Raw genomic sequence first — 18325 nt, 5'->3', positions numbered from 1 at the left:
AAAAGCAAAAGAGTCTTAGTTGCCAGGCAGATAGATATTATACAGACCCAGTGCAAAAGTATGTGTGGAAGTTCTCAGTGATTTCAAGGCAGGCTCCATGCACATGACTTCGAAGAGCTAGAAGCAAGAAATTGTGTTTCACCTGCAGTGCCCGCCACCAGGTAAACGTCCAGGTGAAGCATGAGGTTGTCATGGTTCGGGGACTCCGCCGGCATTGCAGGTGCTTCTGGAGGAAGGCCCATGAGACTCCGACGCATGTTCCAGTTACAGAGCTCTCCTTAAACTTTGGGGGAAAGAAGAGATGGGAGGTCCCTGGGCCTGAGCCTCCACTCTTCCACTGATACATATGACCTGGGGGTCTGGGCCTCAGTTTCCTCTCGTGTATCAAGTAAGAGCTGGCAGTTGAAGGTTCTTTCTGGAGCTGATGTCCTGGAAAGCTTTCAGAGCAGTGGGTGTGTCGGAGCAGACCCCTGAAGAGCCTTGTGAACCGACTCATCCCCTGCACAGAAGATTTCTGATGAGGCCTCTAGGATGTCTCCTGTTCAGGAAAGAGGATAGTTGTGTACTTTGTGCCTTTGCTTTTTGTTGGTCATGGGCTTGAACTCGGCCTGGGCACTGTCCCTGAGCTCTTTTACTTAAGGCCAGCGCTCTACCACTTTGAGCCATAGCACTACTTCCAGAAGTGGTTTTCTTGTGGTTAGTTGAAGATAAGAGTCTCATAGACTTTCCCACCTGGGGCTGGCTTTGAACTGTGACCCTCAGATCCCAGCCTGTGAGTAGCTAGGATACTGGCATGAGCCACTGGTGCTTACCCTCCCCCACCTTTAAAAAAAAAAAAACAGGGGCTGGGGATATGGCCTAGTGGCAAGAGTGCTTGCCTTGTATACATGAGGCCCTGGGTTCAATTCCCCAGCACCACATATACAGAAAACGGCCAGAAGTGGTGCTGTGGCTTAAGTGGCAGAGTGCTAGCCTTGAGCAAGAAGAAGCCAAGGACAGTGCTCAGGCCCTGAGTCCAAGGCCCAGGACTGGCCAAAAAACAAACAAAAACAAACAAACAAACCATTTCTCCCAGTGGTACTTAGTAGCCACTATGTTGAAAATGAACTGTACAACTTGTGGGTGGAGGTGGAAGGAGAAAACTGGGAGAGAGCGAAGGAAAGGGTGACATTGTCCAAAAAGGAATGTATTCATTACCTGACTCATGCAACTGTAACCTCTCTGGATATCACCTTTATACTAGCAATTTCAAAAAAAAAAAAAGAAAGAAAGAAAAAAGGGAAAAATCCCAAAAGCATTTCTCTGAGGCATAATTTCATAGAACAATAAAGGCACTGTGGTGAAAGCAATCATTGTTTTTCTGACATTTTCTTTTAGGGACTGGTGTGTGTGTGTGTGTGTGTGTGTGTGTGCGCACACACGTGGGTATGTATATGCATGTGCTTGTGTGGAAAGCAAAGAAAGAGGGTTGTGGCTCAAGGCCACCCTAGACAAGAAAGTGAGCAGGATCCTATCTTGTAAAACGAGCTGGGCCCGGTGGTACATGCCTGGGCTATCAGCCATTTGGGACGTTTAGTCAGGAGAATTGTGGTCCAAGGCCAGCCTGAGCAAAAAGTGTGAAGAATGATCTGAAAACTAACTGAAGCAAAAAGGGCTAGAGGTGTGACTAAAGCAGTAGAACCCTTGTCGAGGAAGTACAAATCCCTGAGTTCAAATCCCAGTACTAACAAAAAGAAAAATGGACACATTGCTTTATGAATTGTATCTCAGTAAAGTCATTATCTTTAAAAGATGCCTTGATTTCCTTAAAAGAAATACAGAGAACACTCACCAAAAAAAATTACAGAGAACACACTCAGGGAATTAGAGATGATTTCTGATGGAGGTGGGCCAAGAAGGGAGACAGTAAAGCTGGATGTTGTACCTCACACCTGTAATCCCAGTTATACAGGAGGTAGAGACTTGAAGGACTGAGGTTCAAGGCCAGCCTGGACAAAAAGTTACCAAGAACTTAATTTCAACCAATAAACCATAGTGGCATGTACCTGCTGGCCTGGTATGATCCTTTTACTTATAAAAGCCTCCCAGGCCAGTCTGGGCAAGAAATTATGACACCTTATCTAAATATATATAGCAAAAGTGGTTGGAAACATGGCTCAAGCAACAGAAGTTTTTTTTTTTTTTTTTTTTTTTTTGCCAGTCCTGGGCCTTGGACTCAGGGCCTGAGCGCTGTCCCTGGCTTCTTTTTGCTCAAGGCTAGCACTCTGCCACTTGAGCCACAGTGCCACTTCTGGCCATTTTCTATATATATGTGGTGCTGGGGAATCAAACCCAGGGCTTCATGTATATACGGCAGGCGCTCTAGCCACTAGGTCATATTCCCAGCCCACAAGCGGCAGAAGTTTTGCCTGGCAAGTGGGAAGCCCTAAGCTCAAACCCTGGTACTTCAGAACAAACAAACAAATACCCAAATATAAAAAGAAACCCAAAAGAGAATAGGGGCAGTGAGAGGGAAACAGCTCCCCCCAGCCCCCTGCAACTTCTTCCTCAAGTGGAACTAACTGCTCTTTCAAAGAAGGAAATAAGCAACCCAGGGTTTCACAAAGTTGAGGTTGACTCAGCAGCCGGTTTCCAGCACATCCTCGTCTCCAGCCATCAGCCTTGGCCAAGAAGGACTTGAGCAGAGGCAGGCTGGAGAGAAGGGAACTGGGAGTCTGTGTGGCGTTCTTTTCTCTCTCTTTCTTTGGGTCTGGAAGTGAGTCTGACCAGCCCTATTTTTTTTTTTTAAGCAAGGAAGAGAGTTAGTTTATCAGCTATGGAATTGTGAGGCTAGGATTAAGCCAGTGTTTCTGCCTTGCAAGGCGCCACACTTAGTTCACACTTATTCTTATGGAGGAAATGTGACTGTTGCAAAACAGATCCGAAAATGCAGAATGGCTTGGTCAAGAGATTTCATGGCTAACGGCTCACACCTTTGACATAACCGTGGTTTCCTGTGGCTTCCATGTTTGTTTTCAGTCCTTTGGTATGCAGTAATGAAGTCATCTCAGTATGTAGCACGGGCAGATTTGGACCTCAAAATCCTCTCCCCTCAGCCTTCTGCGTGCTGGGATTACAGGCATGAGCCACCATGCCTGGGCTCTGATTTTATTTAAAAATCTGACCCTAAATATGTGCTCACAGCCCCCCCTCAGCATTTTGTCTAATGTGAAATGGGAGCCGTGGAGTGTGTGGTTTGAAAAAGTCTGGGCTTTGCAAGTACTGACCAGCTGCAAGACCTTCATGAAACCCCTGAACGACACCGAGCCTCCATTTCCTCAGCTTCAATGGAGGTATTAAGTACCCCTGGGCTTTGCGGCCAAGACTAGAGAGAAAAGTTTGGAATAAAGGGAGAAGTAGCTTAGATTCTGGACTTGTGAGGTTGTCCAAGACCATCTCTGGACTCTTCCACAGACCTTGGGACTTCATTCTGTGACTTGAGCTGTAAAATGGAGCAGTCACAGAAAGACATTAGGGAACTTTAAGGTTGAGTGACTTAATGAAGGCCCAACACTTCCGTCAGAGCCTGGCACACCAGAGCAGGGCCTGTGGGAGCCACCTGGCCGGAGCAGAGATGCCACAGGGCAGCTGAGGCTTCCAGGGAAATCTAGAGTGAGATATGTCTTGATTTCCTTCCTGGAGGAGGCTGAGAAACCACCCTCCTGGCCTTTTCTCTGGCTCATTTCTTGTCTAACAAGGCAGACTGGAGTCTTCTCCATTGCTTGAAATGGGAACACATCAAAGGAAAAAGAAAACAAAAGACTTTCTAATTATCCCAACTCTTAAGCTGAAAGTCAATGCAAAATATCAATCTTCATATTCAATTATGTGTGTGTGTGTGTGTGTGTGTGTGTGTGTGTGTGTGTGCTATGTCTGTTCCTCCTGCAGTCAAAGTGGAAAATCCAAGCGCACAGGCATGCCAGTTACCAGGGGGGAGGGCTTTCTATTCCTTCCGGAGCAAGGGTAAAGACAGTGGAGACAGCTTGGTCTCTTGTTCTCACATTCCCACGCCAAGTGTCCTTGAATGAGCTGAGCTCTGTTTCCTTGATGGAAAGAAATACAGATTATAGCCTCCGCCTGTACAGGGTGGGGAGGATCAATAGTTTCCTGTGAAAACACTTGGCCCTGGCACATGTATTGATTTTTTTTATTATAGGCAGGCACTTTACTACTTGAGCCACACCCACTGATTTTTTTTTTGTGGTACTGGGATTTGAACTCAGGGTCCCATACTTACTAGATAGGAATCAATTTGGTTTTTGTGCTGGTATTGGAGCTGAAATTCAGGGCCTGGGCACTGTCCCTGTGCTTTTTCACTCAAGGCTAGTGCTCTACCATTTGAGCCCCAGTGCCACTTCTGGATTTTTGCTGGTTCATTGGAGATAAGAATCAAATGGACTTTCCTGCCCTGGCTGCCTTTGAACTGTGATCTCAGACCCTGAGTAGCTACGATGACAGGTGTGAGCTATCAGCACCTGGCAGGAGGCAATGTTTAAGAAGAGGGTACCTGGGCACCAGTGGCTCACGCCTGTCATCTAGCTACTCAGAAGGCTGGGACCTGAGGATCGAGGTTCAAAGTCAGCCTAGGCAGGAAAGCCTGTGAGCTCTTATCTCCAATTAACCACCAGAAAACCAGAAGTGGTGCTGTGGCTTAAGTGGTAGAGCGCTAGCCTTGAGCTGAAGAGCTCAGGGACAGCACCCAGGCCCAAAGTTCAAGCCCTACAGCCTACAAAGAAGAAGAAGAAGAGGGTAGTGAAAAAGATAAGAAGACAGAGAACTGAAGATAGGCTTTTGGGTTTGGCCATTGTGTGGTCAGTGGAGATCTTGGCAGCAGGAGGAGATCTTTTGGTAGAGCAACTAGAAGGATAGAGACTAGATTGTGTGGTGTGAGGACTAAGAGCGAGCTTGGGTTTTCCAGCTTTAGTACAAAGCAGAGAAGCCACTGTGTTGTTCAACTTCCAGGAAACAACGAATCAGCTCAAGTGCCAGCTGTTCAAGGCCATGGCTTGGTCCCTAGCGGTGCCCTCCTGCACCTTCTCTGCCTGTCCTATCCCATCTGTCAGTCATCCAGAGCCCAGCCCAAGTGCTACCCCTCCAGGAAGCCCTCTTGGCTTGTCCTTCATGCATCTCTTGTTAGAATAGCAAGTTTGGGTCCCCCAGTTCACACATATTCCACACTTGTCAGCACATGCCCAGAATAAACAGGACAGAGCCTTCTTTCCCTACTAGGTCGTGCTGTCTTTCTTATTTGTTTGCCACATTAAACCACCCTGAGAGCACAGACCACCGCCAAGGAGCTGTTGAATGAATGAATGATTCACAGTCCAGGGGCTAACTAGGAATTGTGTCCCTGCTGGTTTAGCCTTATATATTTATATAATACTGATGGGAAATCAGACTTTCTCAAGGGTGTAAAGTTCAAGCTAATTAGTCAATAGATGGATAAATTCAACATTTAATTGAAAACCTTTTCCTCTAACCTGAGCAGAATTCTAGGCAGGAAAAGATTGAACAATGTCTCTGCTGTCATTAAGGATTACTTCCTGCTGGTGGGAGTGTGGAGGAGACAGAAAATAAGAAATTGATGGATAAGCAAGATGATTATTATTTTGGCCAATGCTATGATGGAAAGAGAGGGGATGATGGTGAACAAAGTAACTGGATAAAGAGTGGGGTGGTTTTCAGAGAAGGCTTCTCAGAGGAGATGACCTCTGAGCTGAGACCTGGCAGATGAGCTAACGCTAGTGCAAAGACTTTAGCTGGGGCAGTTAGACGCTCATCCTATAATCCTAGCTACTCAAGAAGCTGAGATGTGAGGATCCAGGTTTGAAGCCAGCCCAGGCAGGAAAGTCGATGAGACTACTAACTACAAATAATTACCAAAAAGCTAGAATTGGAGGTATGTTTCAAGTGTTGGAATGCCAGCCATGTGCTCAAAAGCTAAGGGGCAATTCCCAGGCCCTGGTTTCAAGCCCTAGAACCAACACACACACACACACACACACACACACACACACACACACACACCCCAAAAGCTGATCAGTGGAGCTGGTTCTGGTTTGATATTGAATCAGTAGTATAGTCTTATTAATGGATGGCCTAGGCTGGAATTGTGCCCCTGAGTTTGCCACTGAGCAAGCAAGAAGACTCCGAGTAGGACACATGTGGGTGCTGGGCTCTGATATGAGCTATTAAACACCTAAGAGTGCTTTTCCACATCTGAGACATGGAGACTGGATCCGGTCACCTCTGAGGGCCTTTCTAGCTCTAACATGTCTATCACCTTAGTCTGCCAATCACTAGGACATCAAAAGGGGGAAACGTGAGGGAACTGTTGTTGAGGTTGATTTCGCAGGGCAACGGCCCAGGTCCTTATCTTCTGGGCCGCTGGTCCCTGGATTGTGTTAGCTTTTCAACACGTCTTATCTGCTCCAGAAGGCAGATGCTCAGCTTTGCAGCTCAGTCTCCGAGGCAGCAACTTGGACCTAGAAGGTCTTCCTCCTTTAAAAAAAAAAATCATGCCTGTACTGGGGCTTGAACGCAGGGCCTGGGTGCTGTCCTTTAGCTTTTATGCTGAAGGCTAGTGCTCAGCTACTTGAGACACAGCTCCACTCCTGGATTTTTGCTGGTTAATTGTGGATAAGAATCTCACAGATGGGGCTGGGGATATGGCCTAGTGGCAAGAGTGCTTGCCTCGTATACATGAGGCCCTGGGTTCAATTCCCCAGCACCACATATACAGAAAATGGCCAGAAGTGGCGCTGTGGCTCAAGGGGCAGAGTGCTAGCCTTGAGCAAAAAAAAGCCAGGGATAGTGCTCAGGCCCTGAGTCCAAGCCCCAGGACTGGCAAAAAAAAAAAAAAAAAAAAAGAATCTTACAGATATTCCTGCCCAGGTGGCTTTGAACTTGGAGCCTCAGATCTCAGTCTCGTGAGGAGCTAGGATTACAGGTCATCAATGCCTGGCTCCTTTAATCTTTAAAAACAATTGTTTTAACTTTTTATTCTTATTATAAAGGAGATGTACAGAGGAGCTACAGTTACATAGTCAGATATGAACACATGCATTTCTTTTTGGATAATGTTACCCCTCCCCTCCTCCCTCCCAGGTTTTCCCTCTTATCTCCAACCACAAGTTGTATAGTTCATTTTCGACATGGTGTCTACTGAGTACCACTGCTGCATTTGTCTCTCCATTGCTGTGCCCCCCTTTCCCTCCTAAAGACAGATAAATGAACAGATAGGACAAAAAGAAAAGAGAACAAAAGCAACAACAACAACAAAAGAAAACAACCCCTTGTTTTCATTTCCTGGAGCTCATTTCAATAAACATTATTTTGTAAAAACAAATTTTATTGTTATTGTTAGGAGCTGTACAAAGGGGCTACAATTCTATAAGTGGATGAATACAATGGATGAGTACAATGCTTCTTCGTCAAGGCCACCCTTTCCTTCATTCTCCTCCATTTTCCCCTGCAGTCTCTACCCTCAAGTTCATGGTTCAATTTTTTTACATAGTGTACATGGAATACAATGGCTGCATTTTCTCACGCTACCTTTTTTTTTTTTTTTGCCAGTCCTAGGCCATGAACTCAGGGCCTGAGCACTGTCCCTGGCTTCTTTTTTTGCTCAAGGCTAGCACTCTGCCACTTGAGCCACAGTGCCACTTCTGGCCATTTTCTGTATATGTGGTGCCGAGGAATTGAACCCAGGGCCTCATGTATACGAGGCAAGCACTCCTGCCACTAGGCCATAGTCCCAGCCCCTGACCCTACCTTCTTAAGGCTGCGAAGACAAGAGAGGAATGCTCTCTGTCATTGGCACAATAGAGCATGCATTCTTTCTTGGTGTTTCTACCCTTTCTCAATTGTACATTAGGGTCTTTGGTTCTGAAAGAGATGCCGTTGTCCTCTGCTTATGTCAAGGTCATCTCACCGACACAGCTTTGTTCATACTGCCCCTTCTACCTGAAACCCTTCTATTTCCTTCCCTTCTATTCACCACCAGTCAGGACTGGAGGCAGCTCAGTGTTTCCATGGAGGCATTTCTGCTCTCTCTCTGGTGAGTGGGCTTCCTTCTGGGCTGCCTAACTTGAATCTTGACCCTTGTCTTTTGGTTTTATTTGGATTTGTCTCAGCTTGTAAACCCAGGCTGCAAAACAAATGGAAGTTAAGATCCACACCTTACATGGGATATTTTTGTCACACACACACACACACACACACACACACACACACACACACACACACAGGAAGGGAGGGAGATGATGGATGGGTGGATGAATGGATAGATAGATAGATAGATAGATAGATATGACCTCTGTTATTGAGAAATGTATCAAGGGAGGGAGGATAGACATGGATTTATGAATCAGATCTCACAGAAGAGGTAAAAACAACTACTGCAACAGGGACAAACACATAGAGTTCCCAGAGGGCACAGGAAGGTGAACCCATTTGGGTGGTGGAGTGGGGTAGGAGTCAGAAAGCCTCAGTTTTCTCATTGGAAAATGAAAGCATCAGTTAGCCACCTCACTAGATTGTTTAGAAAGGTTTAAGTGAGATAACATTCCTCCTGCATAATGTTTTAAAATGTCAGCAAATATTGTTAGAATGAAGCTGGACACCCGTGGCCCATACCTGTAATCCCAGTTACTCAAGAGGCCAAGGTCTGAGGACTGAGGTTGGAAGGCAGCCCGTGCAGGAAATTCTGTGAGACTCTTAACTCCAATTAACCACCCCAAAGCCAGAAGTGGAGCTGTGGCTCAATTGAAAGAGCACCAATCTTGAGTGAAAAAGCTCAAGGACAGCAATCAAGGCCCCAAGTTCATTATAGTAATAAAAGGGATGTGTTGGGCACGTGCTGAAAGTAAGTAGTTCCACATAGGGGAGCACTTCCTGGAAGCAGAGATTCCCAGACCCACTCCATTCTGGTTACCTGGTCTCTACTCCAAATCTACTGGCTAGAATTTTCTAGTGAGATGTCTATATTAAAAAAAAACTAATTAAAAATCTCTTCTAAATTATAGATTTAGCCCGTATTGATCAGAACCACTGGAGGAATGTGAAGTTATAAAGGAAAGTAACAACCCCTTTTTGCTTTCTTCCTTCTCCTCTTCCCTCTTCCCTCATGGAGGTCCCCAAGGGAGGCCCCTCTCCTCCCCCCCAAGGTCACTGATGTGGCCTGAACCCTTTCCCAGTCCCCAAAGTCACAGAACACAAACTTATGGCAAGGGCTGGCATGAGGGGTTTCTCCTTTTCTTCATAAAACTTGGTCAAACGGAATGTCTTTCTCTATGTCTTGTTTTTGTCATGTTGGATATAGCATACTCACCTCATGTCTATAAATATAGGTTGTGTATCCTGGGGCTTGAACTCAGGCCTGAGCACTGTCCCTGAGCTTCTTTTGCTCAAGGCTAGCACTCTACCATTGAGTCACAGTACCACTTCTGGCTTTTTCTGTTTATGTGGTACTGAGGAGTCAAACCCAAGGCTTCATTCATGCTAGGCAAGCACATTACCATTAAGTCACATTCCCAGCTCCCTGAGCTTCTTTCACTCAAAGTGATTGCCACATCTCCACTTCTGGCTTTTTATTGGTTAACTGAAGATAAGAGTCTCAGAGAGTGTCCTGCCTGGGCTGGCTTTGAACTGAGATCTTCAGATCTCAGCCTCCTGAGTACCTAGAATTACAGGCAGGTGCCACTGGGTGCCTGGCTTTTCTTTTTAATTTGAGACCACTTGAGTTTGAGCTCAGGGCCTTTTGCTTGCTAGGCAGTCATGCTACCACTTGAGCCATACCCCCATCCCTTTTTGCATGTGTTTTTTTTTTAATTTTTTTATTTTTTGGGGCCAGTCCTGGGGCTTGGACTCAGGGCCTGAGCACTGTCCCTGGCTTCTTTTTGCTCAAGGCTAGCACTCTGCCACTTGAGCCGCAGTGCCACTTCTGGCCGTTTTCTGTATATGTGGTGCTGGGGAATTGAACCCAGGGCCTCATGTATACGAGGCAAGCACTTTTGCCACTAGGCCATATCCCCAGCTCGGCATGAGTTGTTTTTTTACCTAGGATCTCTCTCACATTTATGTCCAGGTTGGCTCAGATTGTCATCTTCCTATTTTCACTTCCCATGTTAGCAGAGGGAACAGATACCCAGTGCCATGTCCAGTTTTTACTGGTTAAGATGAAGTCTCATGAGCTTAAAATCTGGGCTGGCCTTGGAACATGATCCTTCTTCTCTCAGCCTCCTGAGCAGCTGGAATTACATGGGTGGGCGCCATGGGGCCTGGGTCAACATTGAGTTTCACAACCACCTAAAATAGTCTAGAATAGTCAAGACCCATTTTATTCACTCTCTTCTTGGTGGGCGTCCAAGTTGTTTCCAGTTCTAGAACCAATCAAACTGTACAACAGCTAAAATGCTTCTTATTTACAAATGTCTAAAGGATCATCATGAAGGAGTAAAATTGCTCAAATATGTAGTTTTAATTCAAATAGATATTGGAAGAGTTGCTCCCTGAGTCTCTGTCCGTTCACAGCCTCCCACAGGAATCAGAAAAGGTGTGCGTTAGGAAAAGCTTCTGAGGACTTTCAGAAGCACAGCCCAGAATTAAAACTCTCAGCCCAGAGCAGAAATGGAATGACCTCTGGGTGCCTGGGAAGGGTGAGGTTGGGGGAGCACCTAACAGTTAGAGAGTGGGGTCCCCAGGCAAGTGAAGAAAGGATTATCGGTCCTTCCATCTCCCTGTAGCTGAGGTAACCCTCCTGACTTCCTTTAAGCCACTTCCTCCATGGTCTGTCTATAAAATGCCACTGCAAGATGGAGGGAGGGAGGCTCTGAGCTTTAGAAGTTTCCAGAGACCTCTTGGGCAGGTGAGATCTTCCTCTGTTGGGTGTGGCTGCCTCTGAGAACCTTGGGAAGCAGCTGGCCTTGACTGGGGGGTTCTGGGGGCACCTGCAGTGCTGCGTGGGGCTTTCAGGTTCAGCTTGTTCCAGCAGAGAAGGACTTCTTGCCCCTCTGTACTCTATGAAAACTCTTCTTGGCTGAGGAGGGCAGATGGGGAGGACGTGAGAGGCACATGTGATTTGGGGGGTTTGAGGAGGGGACATATTTTCTAAGTGGTCTGAATTTCCAGGGAGACTGTTTCTCCATACTCTTGTACTATGCACTCAGAGGGACTTGTTTATTAAGTACGAATTAATAAACGTAATGTTATTTCTACTTTCAGACCCACACTGGAAAGCCTCTCATATTCTTCTCATTTTTTAAATAGAGCCCCTTGGAGCAGTAGGGGCTCAACATTTGCTTTTCCTGACTTCCTAACTTCTTTGTCCCTACTTCATTCCCAAGGTTCCTGAAGGGTCTGGCTAACGTGCCTCTGTGTGTGTGTGTGTGTGTGTGTGTGTGTGTGTGTGTGTGTGTGTGTGTGTGAAAGAGAGAGAAGGATAGAGACAAACTGTGTTCTCCATTGCAGAACAAAGCCAAGATGAAACTCCTGCTCCTGGCTCTTCTGGTTGGAGCTGTGTCTGCTCTTCATCTGATGAGTAAGTCTCCTTTGCCTTTGGTCTTTCTCCGTTTTGTTCCTTCCTGTAGGACATATTGACTACATCGCATACCTACTCCATTCACTGATGGGGCCCTCTTTTAGAATCTCTGTGTACTTGAGGAACCAGATCTTGGTAGTTGGAAGTGGAAAGAACTCTTTAGGGCAACCACGATGTTTTGCATTCTAGGTTCTCCTGGAACATTCTCAATTGTGTTCTTTCTACATTATGCCAAACATATTCACCATCACAATAACTTCCTGGCATCATCGCCTCTAGTTTTCCTTTCACCTCCATGACATATATAGTACTATCTACCAATTTTACAAACAATGAAAGAAATCGAGTAGATGGATGGTAGAGCTCAGACCCAAGCCCACAGATGTCTGACTCTTAGTCCTCACTCCTAACTCATGGAGACTAGTTTCTAGGTTTCTCTGTGTCTGGGCATGATTAAGTGCTCTGGTAAGGAAAGTGAGGAAGCAGTAGCTGTCCATGGTCCTGTAGACACCAGGGGAAGATGCAAAGGAAGGACACTGTATCTTTCTCCTTGCCAGGTATTGATATTCCCAATGCTGAGAGCCCCTTGGACGATAAGATCCTGAAGGAGGAGGAGATGCTCACACAGGAAGCTGAGGAGATTACATCTGAGGAGCGGATGGCGCTAGAGGAGGAGGAAGGCTCTGGAATGGAAGAGGCCTCTGGGGAAGAGGGAGCTGTGGAGTCGGTCTCATCCCTGGATGTAGCAAACAGCAGCCTTCAGTGTCCGGCAAAAGAGGACACAGTGAAACTGGTGGGCATCCCTGGATGCAAAACCTGCCGCTACATCCTGGTGACGGCAGCCTCGCATTTCAATGAAGCTCAGGTGAGCCATGGCTGAGGCTGGCGGCAGGAGAAGGGGTGGGGAACATGGCTTCCAGCCTCCTTATTGTGGATCCTGTCCCTCTTTGTGAGTTCTAAGGGGAGTTCAGAGCCAGAAAACTCCCTCCAGAGACACTGGAAGAAGAGGGGAGGGTCGTGTGGAAATGCTTCGCTCTCTGGTATCTACATCGCTGTGCTAAGGGAGTGGGGAGGAACTTTGGGAGCTCAGAGAGTGAAGACTACCCCATAGCTCTGAGGGACACCCCATCCCTTCTCATTTATCCTTCTTCTGCAGCATGTTTGCCACAGGTGCTACCGGGGTAACCTCGTCTCCATCCACAATTCTATCTCTAACTACCAAATCCAGTGCTTGGTCAGTGTGCTCAACCAAGGTCAAGTCTGGATTGGAGGCAGGATCTCAGGTTCGGTAAGAGGGGTGTCAGCTTTAAAAAGAGGAGTCCTAGGGCCCCTGCAGCTTCCTCTATACTACCCCAATGTCGCTCTATGTCTGGGGGCCTGTTTCTTCATCACTGAAGTGGGGGTGGCCCCTGCCCCACCTCTTGCTGGGACATTAAAATGATCAAGTTATTAGATAATGGATCAATAATTTAGTTGACCAGGATTGGGGTTCAACGAACAAGAGCCCAGTGGGCAGCAGGCAGAGCTAGCAATGACTGTGCTAGCTGTACCCCCTTTGCCTCCTCCTCAGCCAACAATTATCTTCCTTCTTTCCTATCTTCCTCCCTCCTTCCTTCCCTTCCTCCTATCCACCCTTCCTCCCTCCCTTCCTCCCTCCCTTCCATCCTTCCTTCCTCTCTTCTCCAGGGTCACTGCCAGCGCGTTTTCTGGGTCGACCACAGCCCTTGGAATTTTGCAAACTGGGCTGCCGGCCAGCCTTGGGCCTGTGGTGGCCAATGCGTGTCCATGTGTGTCCAAGGTACAGTGGGCTGGGAAGGAATGCAGGGAAGTCTTGGAATGTGGGGGAGCGATGCCCCAAAGAGGAGGCTCTAGGACGAAAGCTTGGGTCTTCTGGGGGCCACTTGGCATAGGTGGGAAAGGTCTTGGGGACTGAGTGGGGGTGGACAAGACCCTGAAGGGTCCTTCCTGTTCTGTCTTCACAGGAGGCCGCTGGCGCCGATCTCATTGTGCCATGAAACTCCCCTTCATCTGTTCCTATTGAGCTCGCTCCAGACAGGAGCTCAAATCTACTCCACCTTGGGCATCTGCCTCTCCTGTTCTACCAGCTGCCCCTCCCACCACCTCCCTACAATAAAACGCCTTCACTGAAACAGACATATGTTCTCCTGTGCTCATTGGCTACTCTGCTTCATCTCACTTTCTCCCAACCCTCACACCTTTCACAGGAGTGAGTGGTTACCGTACTTGAAGGATGAGGCAGGGGCGGTGGCTATGAGACCCTGTGGTGACAGAGGAAGGGGTATAAGTGGCCCTTGTCAGGCTATCTGGTCACTGGGCACTTGGGATTCGATATTGTTAGGAATCAGATAGCCAATCATAATTTCTAGACATTTTAAGGTTCGGGTAGACTCCCAGTAGTCTATCCTGCTGTCTCCAGGTCTCTCCCTCAAAGCCAAACCGTGTGTGGCTTGCTGTGCCAGGAAACTCACATGTCTCTTAGCAGTGGGCAACCCTCAGAAGTGGGTTGGAAAGTACTCATGTCTTTCCTTTCAACTGAAAGACATCCATGGCATGTACTGGACATCGCTTCTCACTCAGATGCTAAGATGGCCTCAGAACCCATTTTAGTGCCTTCTGTCTATCCCAAGAGGAATTGTCTACTCCTCTCCTGGTGTCTCCTAACCACCCATGTTAACTCAGATCTTTGTCTTGGTTTCTACTTCTATGACTCCTCATTTCTAGATGTCCCTTTGGCAGTGTTAAGGTCAAGAAGGGGCAGGAAGGAGTTTCTGCCCCCTGGCCATGTTCTGTATATTCTCTCTTGGTGTCTTTACAAGATGTGGTCAGTATTGCTTCTCTATGTACTCTGTGCCAGTCTCAGGAGCACTTGACAGGATGCAGATTATTTTTTCATTCAGATGTTTGCTTTTGAATTGACATGGTATTTCTTTTTCTTTTCTTTTTTTGCCAGTCCTGGGGCTTGGACTCAGGGCCTGAGCACTGTCCCTGGCTTCTTTTTGCTCAAGGCTAGCACTCTGCCACTTGAGCCACAGCACCACTTCTGGCCGTTTTCTGTATATGTGGTGCTGGGGAATCAAACCCAGGGCCTCATGTATACAAGGCAAGCACTCTACCACTAGGCCATATTCCCAGCAGATGTTTGCTTTTGAAAAGTAAAGACAGTGACCGGGTGCCAGGGGCTCACACCTGTAATCCTAGCTACTGTGGGGCTGAGATGAGATCTGAAGATTACAGTTCAAAACCAATTAACTACAAAAGAGCAGAAGTGAAGCTGTGGCTATGGATGTTGGCAGAGCAGTAACCTTGAGCACATAAGCTCAGGGACAGCACTCAGGACCTGAGTTCAAATTCCAGGACCTGCACAAACAAACAAATGCACAAAAGTAATGAAATAAGGATACTGGTCCTACATTTCCAAGTACAAGTGGGTTGGGTTATGCTTTTTTTTTTCTTTTTGCTATTATCTCTAAGTAGTTGTAAAGGGAGTTGCCATTTAACAATGAAGTTTAGGAGTAATACGATGTATCTTGATCAATGTCACCCTTTTCAACATTCTTACCCATCCCTCCCCTACCCCCCTTTCTTAATTTTGTAGGAATATACATTGTATTCTCACCTCCATCTCTTCTCTTTTTCATTGCTCTATCACTTTCCCCTTGACTCCAGCCTACCTCTTTGGAGTACCTGCTTCCTGGTGTTTTATTTTGCTGAACTTTGATTCTGCCTTTCTAAGGAATTACCCTATTAGATATCTCCCTTTAATCTACCATATTTCAGTCAATGCATTTGTATACTGTTGTAAATAGGCTCTCCAAGGATCACTGGAGTAATGATGATAGAAATGAATATAAAGAAGTGTCTCAGCCAGGCAAGCTTTACTTCTGCAGAAGGGTGAGCCAGCAGCCAAAACTCTGGCAAGCAAGCACACAGAGCAGGCAGGTTGCTCCACTATTTATCCCGAATGAAGCAAGCTCCACCCCTCTGCTCAGATTGGTTGAGCTCAGGTTTACAATCTTCTTGTGACTGGCTAGTTTGAATAGGGTAAAATATATTTGCATAAGGTGATGTTGGGTATATTTTAAGTTTACTGTTAGTCTTATTACACATACAGGTTTGTGTGCATATCCCTCACCTCTAACAAGAAGGTAACTGGGCTCTGTGAAACGAAGATCACATCTCTAGAATGGAATCCTTGGAGCAAAGCAGACACTCAGAGCTCAATTCTTGCAGCTTCCACTGCCTCTGTGTCCACCAGGCCCTGGTTTAATTCTGCTGTCCTGACAAGAACCAGCCACATCCCCACATGCCTTATCTCAGAAGGTGACTGGTAAGGGCCACCAATGCCACGAGCCAGGCACTCTTCTGGGAGGCCTATTCTAGCAAGTCTCATTAGAGGAAGTTCCTGTCACTGTCCCACTTCCAGATGAAAATACTGTGACACAGACAGGCCAACTCTGGACCATATTATTTTACACATATCACATTGACACCATCTTCAGATGATGAATTATACCTTTTGAGTGAGATAAAAGGCTGAGTTTGAAACCCCTATGGGAAGAAATACAAACAGTAAGCCAGAGATTTGGAAAGGTTAACATCCTTTTATAGATTATATGAGGGTAACACATTTAGATATATCCCACAAGGATTTGAGAATCAGACAAAGCAAGAGTCCCAAGGGTTATCTGCTACTAGTTGTGTGAACTTGGATAAATTATTGAGCCTCCCCTGAGCTTTTGCAGTAAATATGCAGATTGTAGACAGCAATATCCAACCTGTAGGGTGATTTGTACAGACTGAGTACAGACATAGTAGATATATAAACCTTAATACATGGTAGCATCCGGTATAGGGTCACTTCTGGTTTTGAATCAGGCAGGGATTGTGGTGGCCACTGATAAATTCACTGAAGTCATTAGAATGTCCTTGCCCAGGGTTTGTGGGTAAAAAAAACAGGGCCATGAGCTGGGAATGTGGCTTAGTGGGAGAGTGTTCTCCTAGCATGCCTGAAGCCCTGGGTTCGATTCCTCAGTGCCACATAAACAGAAAAGGCCAGAAGTGGTGCTGTGGCTCCAGTGGTAGAAAGTGCTAGCCTTGAACAAAAGAAGCTCAAGGGACAGTGCCCAGGCCCTGAGTTCAAGCCCCAGGACTGGCAAAGGAAAAGAAGAGAAAGCAGGGTCAAATGCAAGGGAGGGGATGGACCTGGGGATGAAGGGAGGTCCAGACAGGAGGCCGGGGGTCGGCAGCCATGAGGAGCCAAAGACACAGACTTCACACCAATCTTTGACTTGCTGTGCGATCTCGGTAAACCCCTCTGATGCTCTGAAACACATTTCCTTGCCTCTAGAATGGGAGAATGTAATGGAAAGGTTGTGGTGGGTGGTGCTGGTTCAGGAGAAGAGCCAACCTTATTGCTCGCTCTAGCTATCAAAGGAAACGCTGCCTCTGGGCTGGGCCTCAGGACGAGGGAGGCATGTAGAGGAGGAAGACTCTATTCTTCACTTCCTCTTTGAGATGCTCCCAAGCTTGAACCCCAGAGACCAGGTTTTGGGTCCTGGAATTGTCCAACCCTCCCACTGTCAAGTAAGATAAGTACGGCTGTCCGTTGGACAGGGAGATAAGCAGCTGAGACTGTTACTCTGCAATCAGGCCCTGAAGTGACCTCTCAGTTACTTCTCCATTTCTTATGACCTTTGGTAGATCAGAAAAAAGAGAGCACAGAATCCAGGCTTCTTGCCCACAGAGCAATCTGTCCTTGCTGCCCCTGGAGGGCTAGGCTGAAATAGGAGCAATACATATGCACTGCACAATAGGACCCCTCTTCACCCCCAACACTCTGTGAGCCCCTAGCAGAGAGAGTTGACCAAGTCAGGGCTTGGCACCTGCTGGCTTCTCTTTGGATGACAGTGAACTAGGCGGAAACCTGGTTGCCTAAAAGCCAGGTATTTTGTTCATTGTTTCTGTTTTTGTTTTGCATTGCTTTTGACCTTAAGAAAGATAACACTAAAGCATTATTTATACTATGTGCTGAGTTAGTTTATTGTCCTTCCACACCCACCAAAACTCTGTGTCTGAGATGAACATCTTATTTGCCTGATGCTAGTCCTGACTCTGGTGGTGACAGGCTGGAGAGGACAGGAGGGCAGGATGGGCTGGGTGTGTTCAAAGAGTGCTTAGAAGACTCTGAATGGGGCTTTTCATTCCAGAGGTGGCTTCTTTGTCCCTTGAGGTTGGGCTAAAGGGCATATTTTGACCAGTGATTTCCCCACGTGCTTCAGAGTATGTTAGGAGACCCATGTTTGATTGTCCAAGGCTACCGACACCCAGTGGGTAGCCACCCAGCGGTACTGTTGTACTTTCTATGATGCAAAGGGCAGGCCCTGCCCCATGGACTAGCATTTGTGCCCAAACATGAATCGTGCAAAAGGAGGAATATCTTAAACAAGATCCACAGTACAAAAGGAACCGCATATGTTTTTACACGTGAAGGGTGAGAAAGTTTGCTGGTAGGGAAATAAATGATGAGAGAAGAAGTGGGGAGGGAGGGAGAAAGACTGAGAAGGGGATGGAGAGGGAGGATAAGAGAGGAGGAAGGGGAAGGAAAAAAGAGGATGAAAGAGCAGGAGGGAGAGAGACTATGGTAGACAGGGAGAGATGAAGGGAGAAGGAGAAGGAGGAAAGGAGAGTTGGGGGAGGGAGGAGTCAGAAAGTTGTGGAGCCCCACTC

The 18325-nt window shown here is 46.9% G+C and overlaps 1 protein-coding gene across 1 annotated transcript; it reads left to right on the top strand.

The window, feature by feature from the left end:
• Positions 1-11520: 11520 nt before the first annotated feature.
• On the top strand, positions 11521-13619 carry Prg2 (proteoglycan 2, pro eosinophil major basic protein). Its single transcript, XM_048361068.1, has 5 exons — positions 11521-11598; positions 12159-12410; positions 12735-12866; positions 13265-13376; positions 13561-13619. Exons 1-5 carry the CDS (start codon positions 11521-11523, stop codon positions 13617-13619), a joined length of 633 nt encoding a protein of 210 aa, XP_048217025.1.
• Positions 13620-18325: the final 4706 nt, after the last annotated feature.

Source organism: Perognathus longimembris, chromosome 13 (genome assembly GCF_023159225.1).
Source record: "Perognathus longimembris pacificus isolate PPM17 chromosome 13, ASM2315922v1, whole genome shotgun sequence".
In the NCBI taxonomy this organism is placed as follows: Eukaryota; Metazoa; Chordata; class Mammalia; order Rodentia; family Heteromyidae; genus Perognathus; species Perognathus longimembris.
The sequence above is the reverse complement of the archived record's forward strand: the minus strand, read 5'-3'. Positions and strand labels throughout refer to the sequence as shown.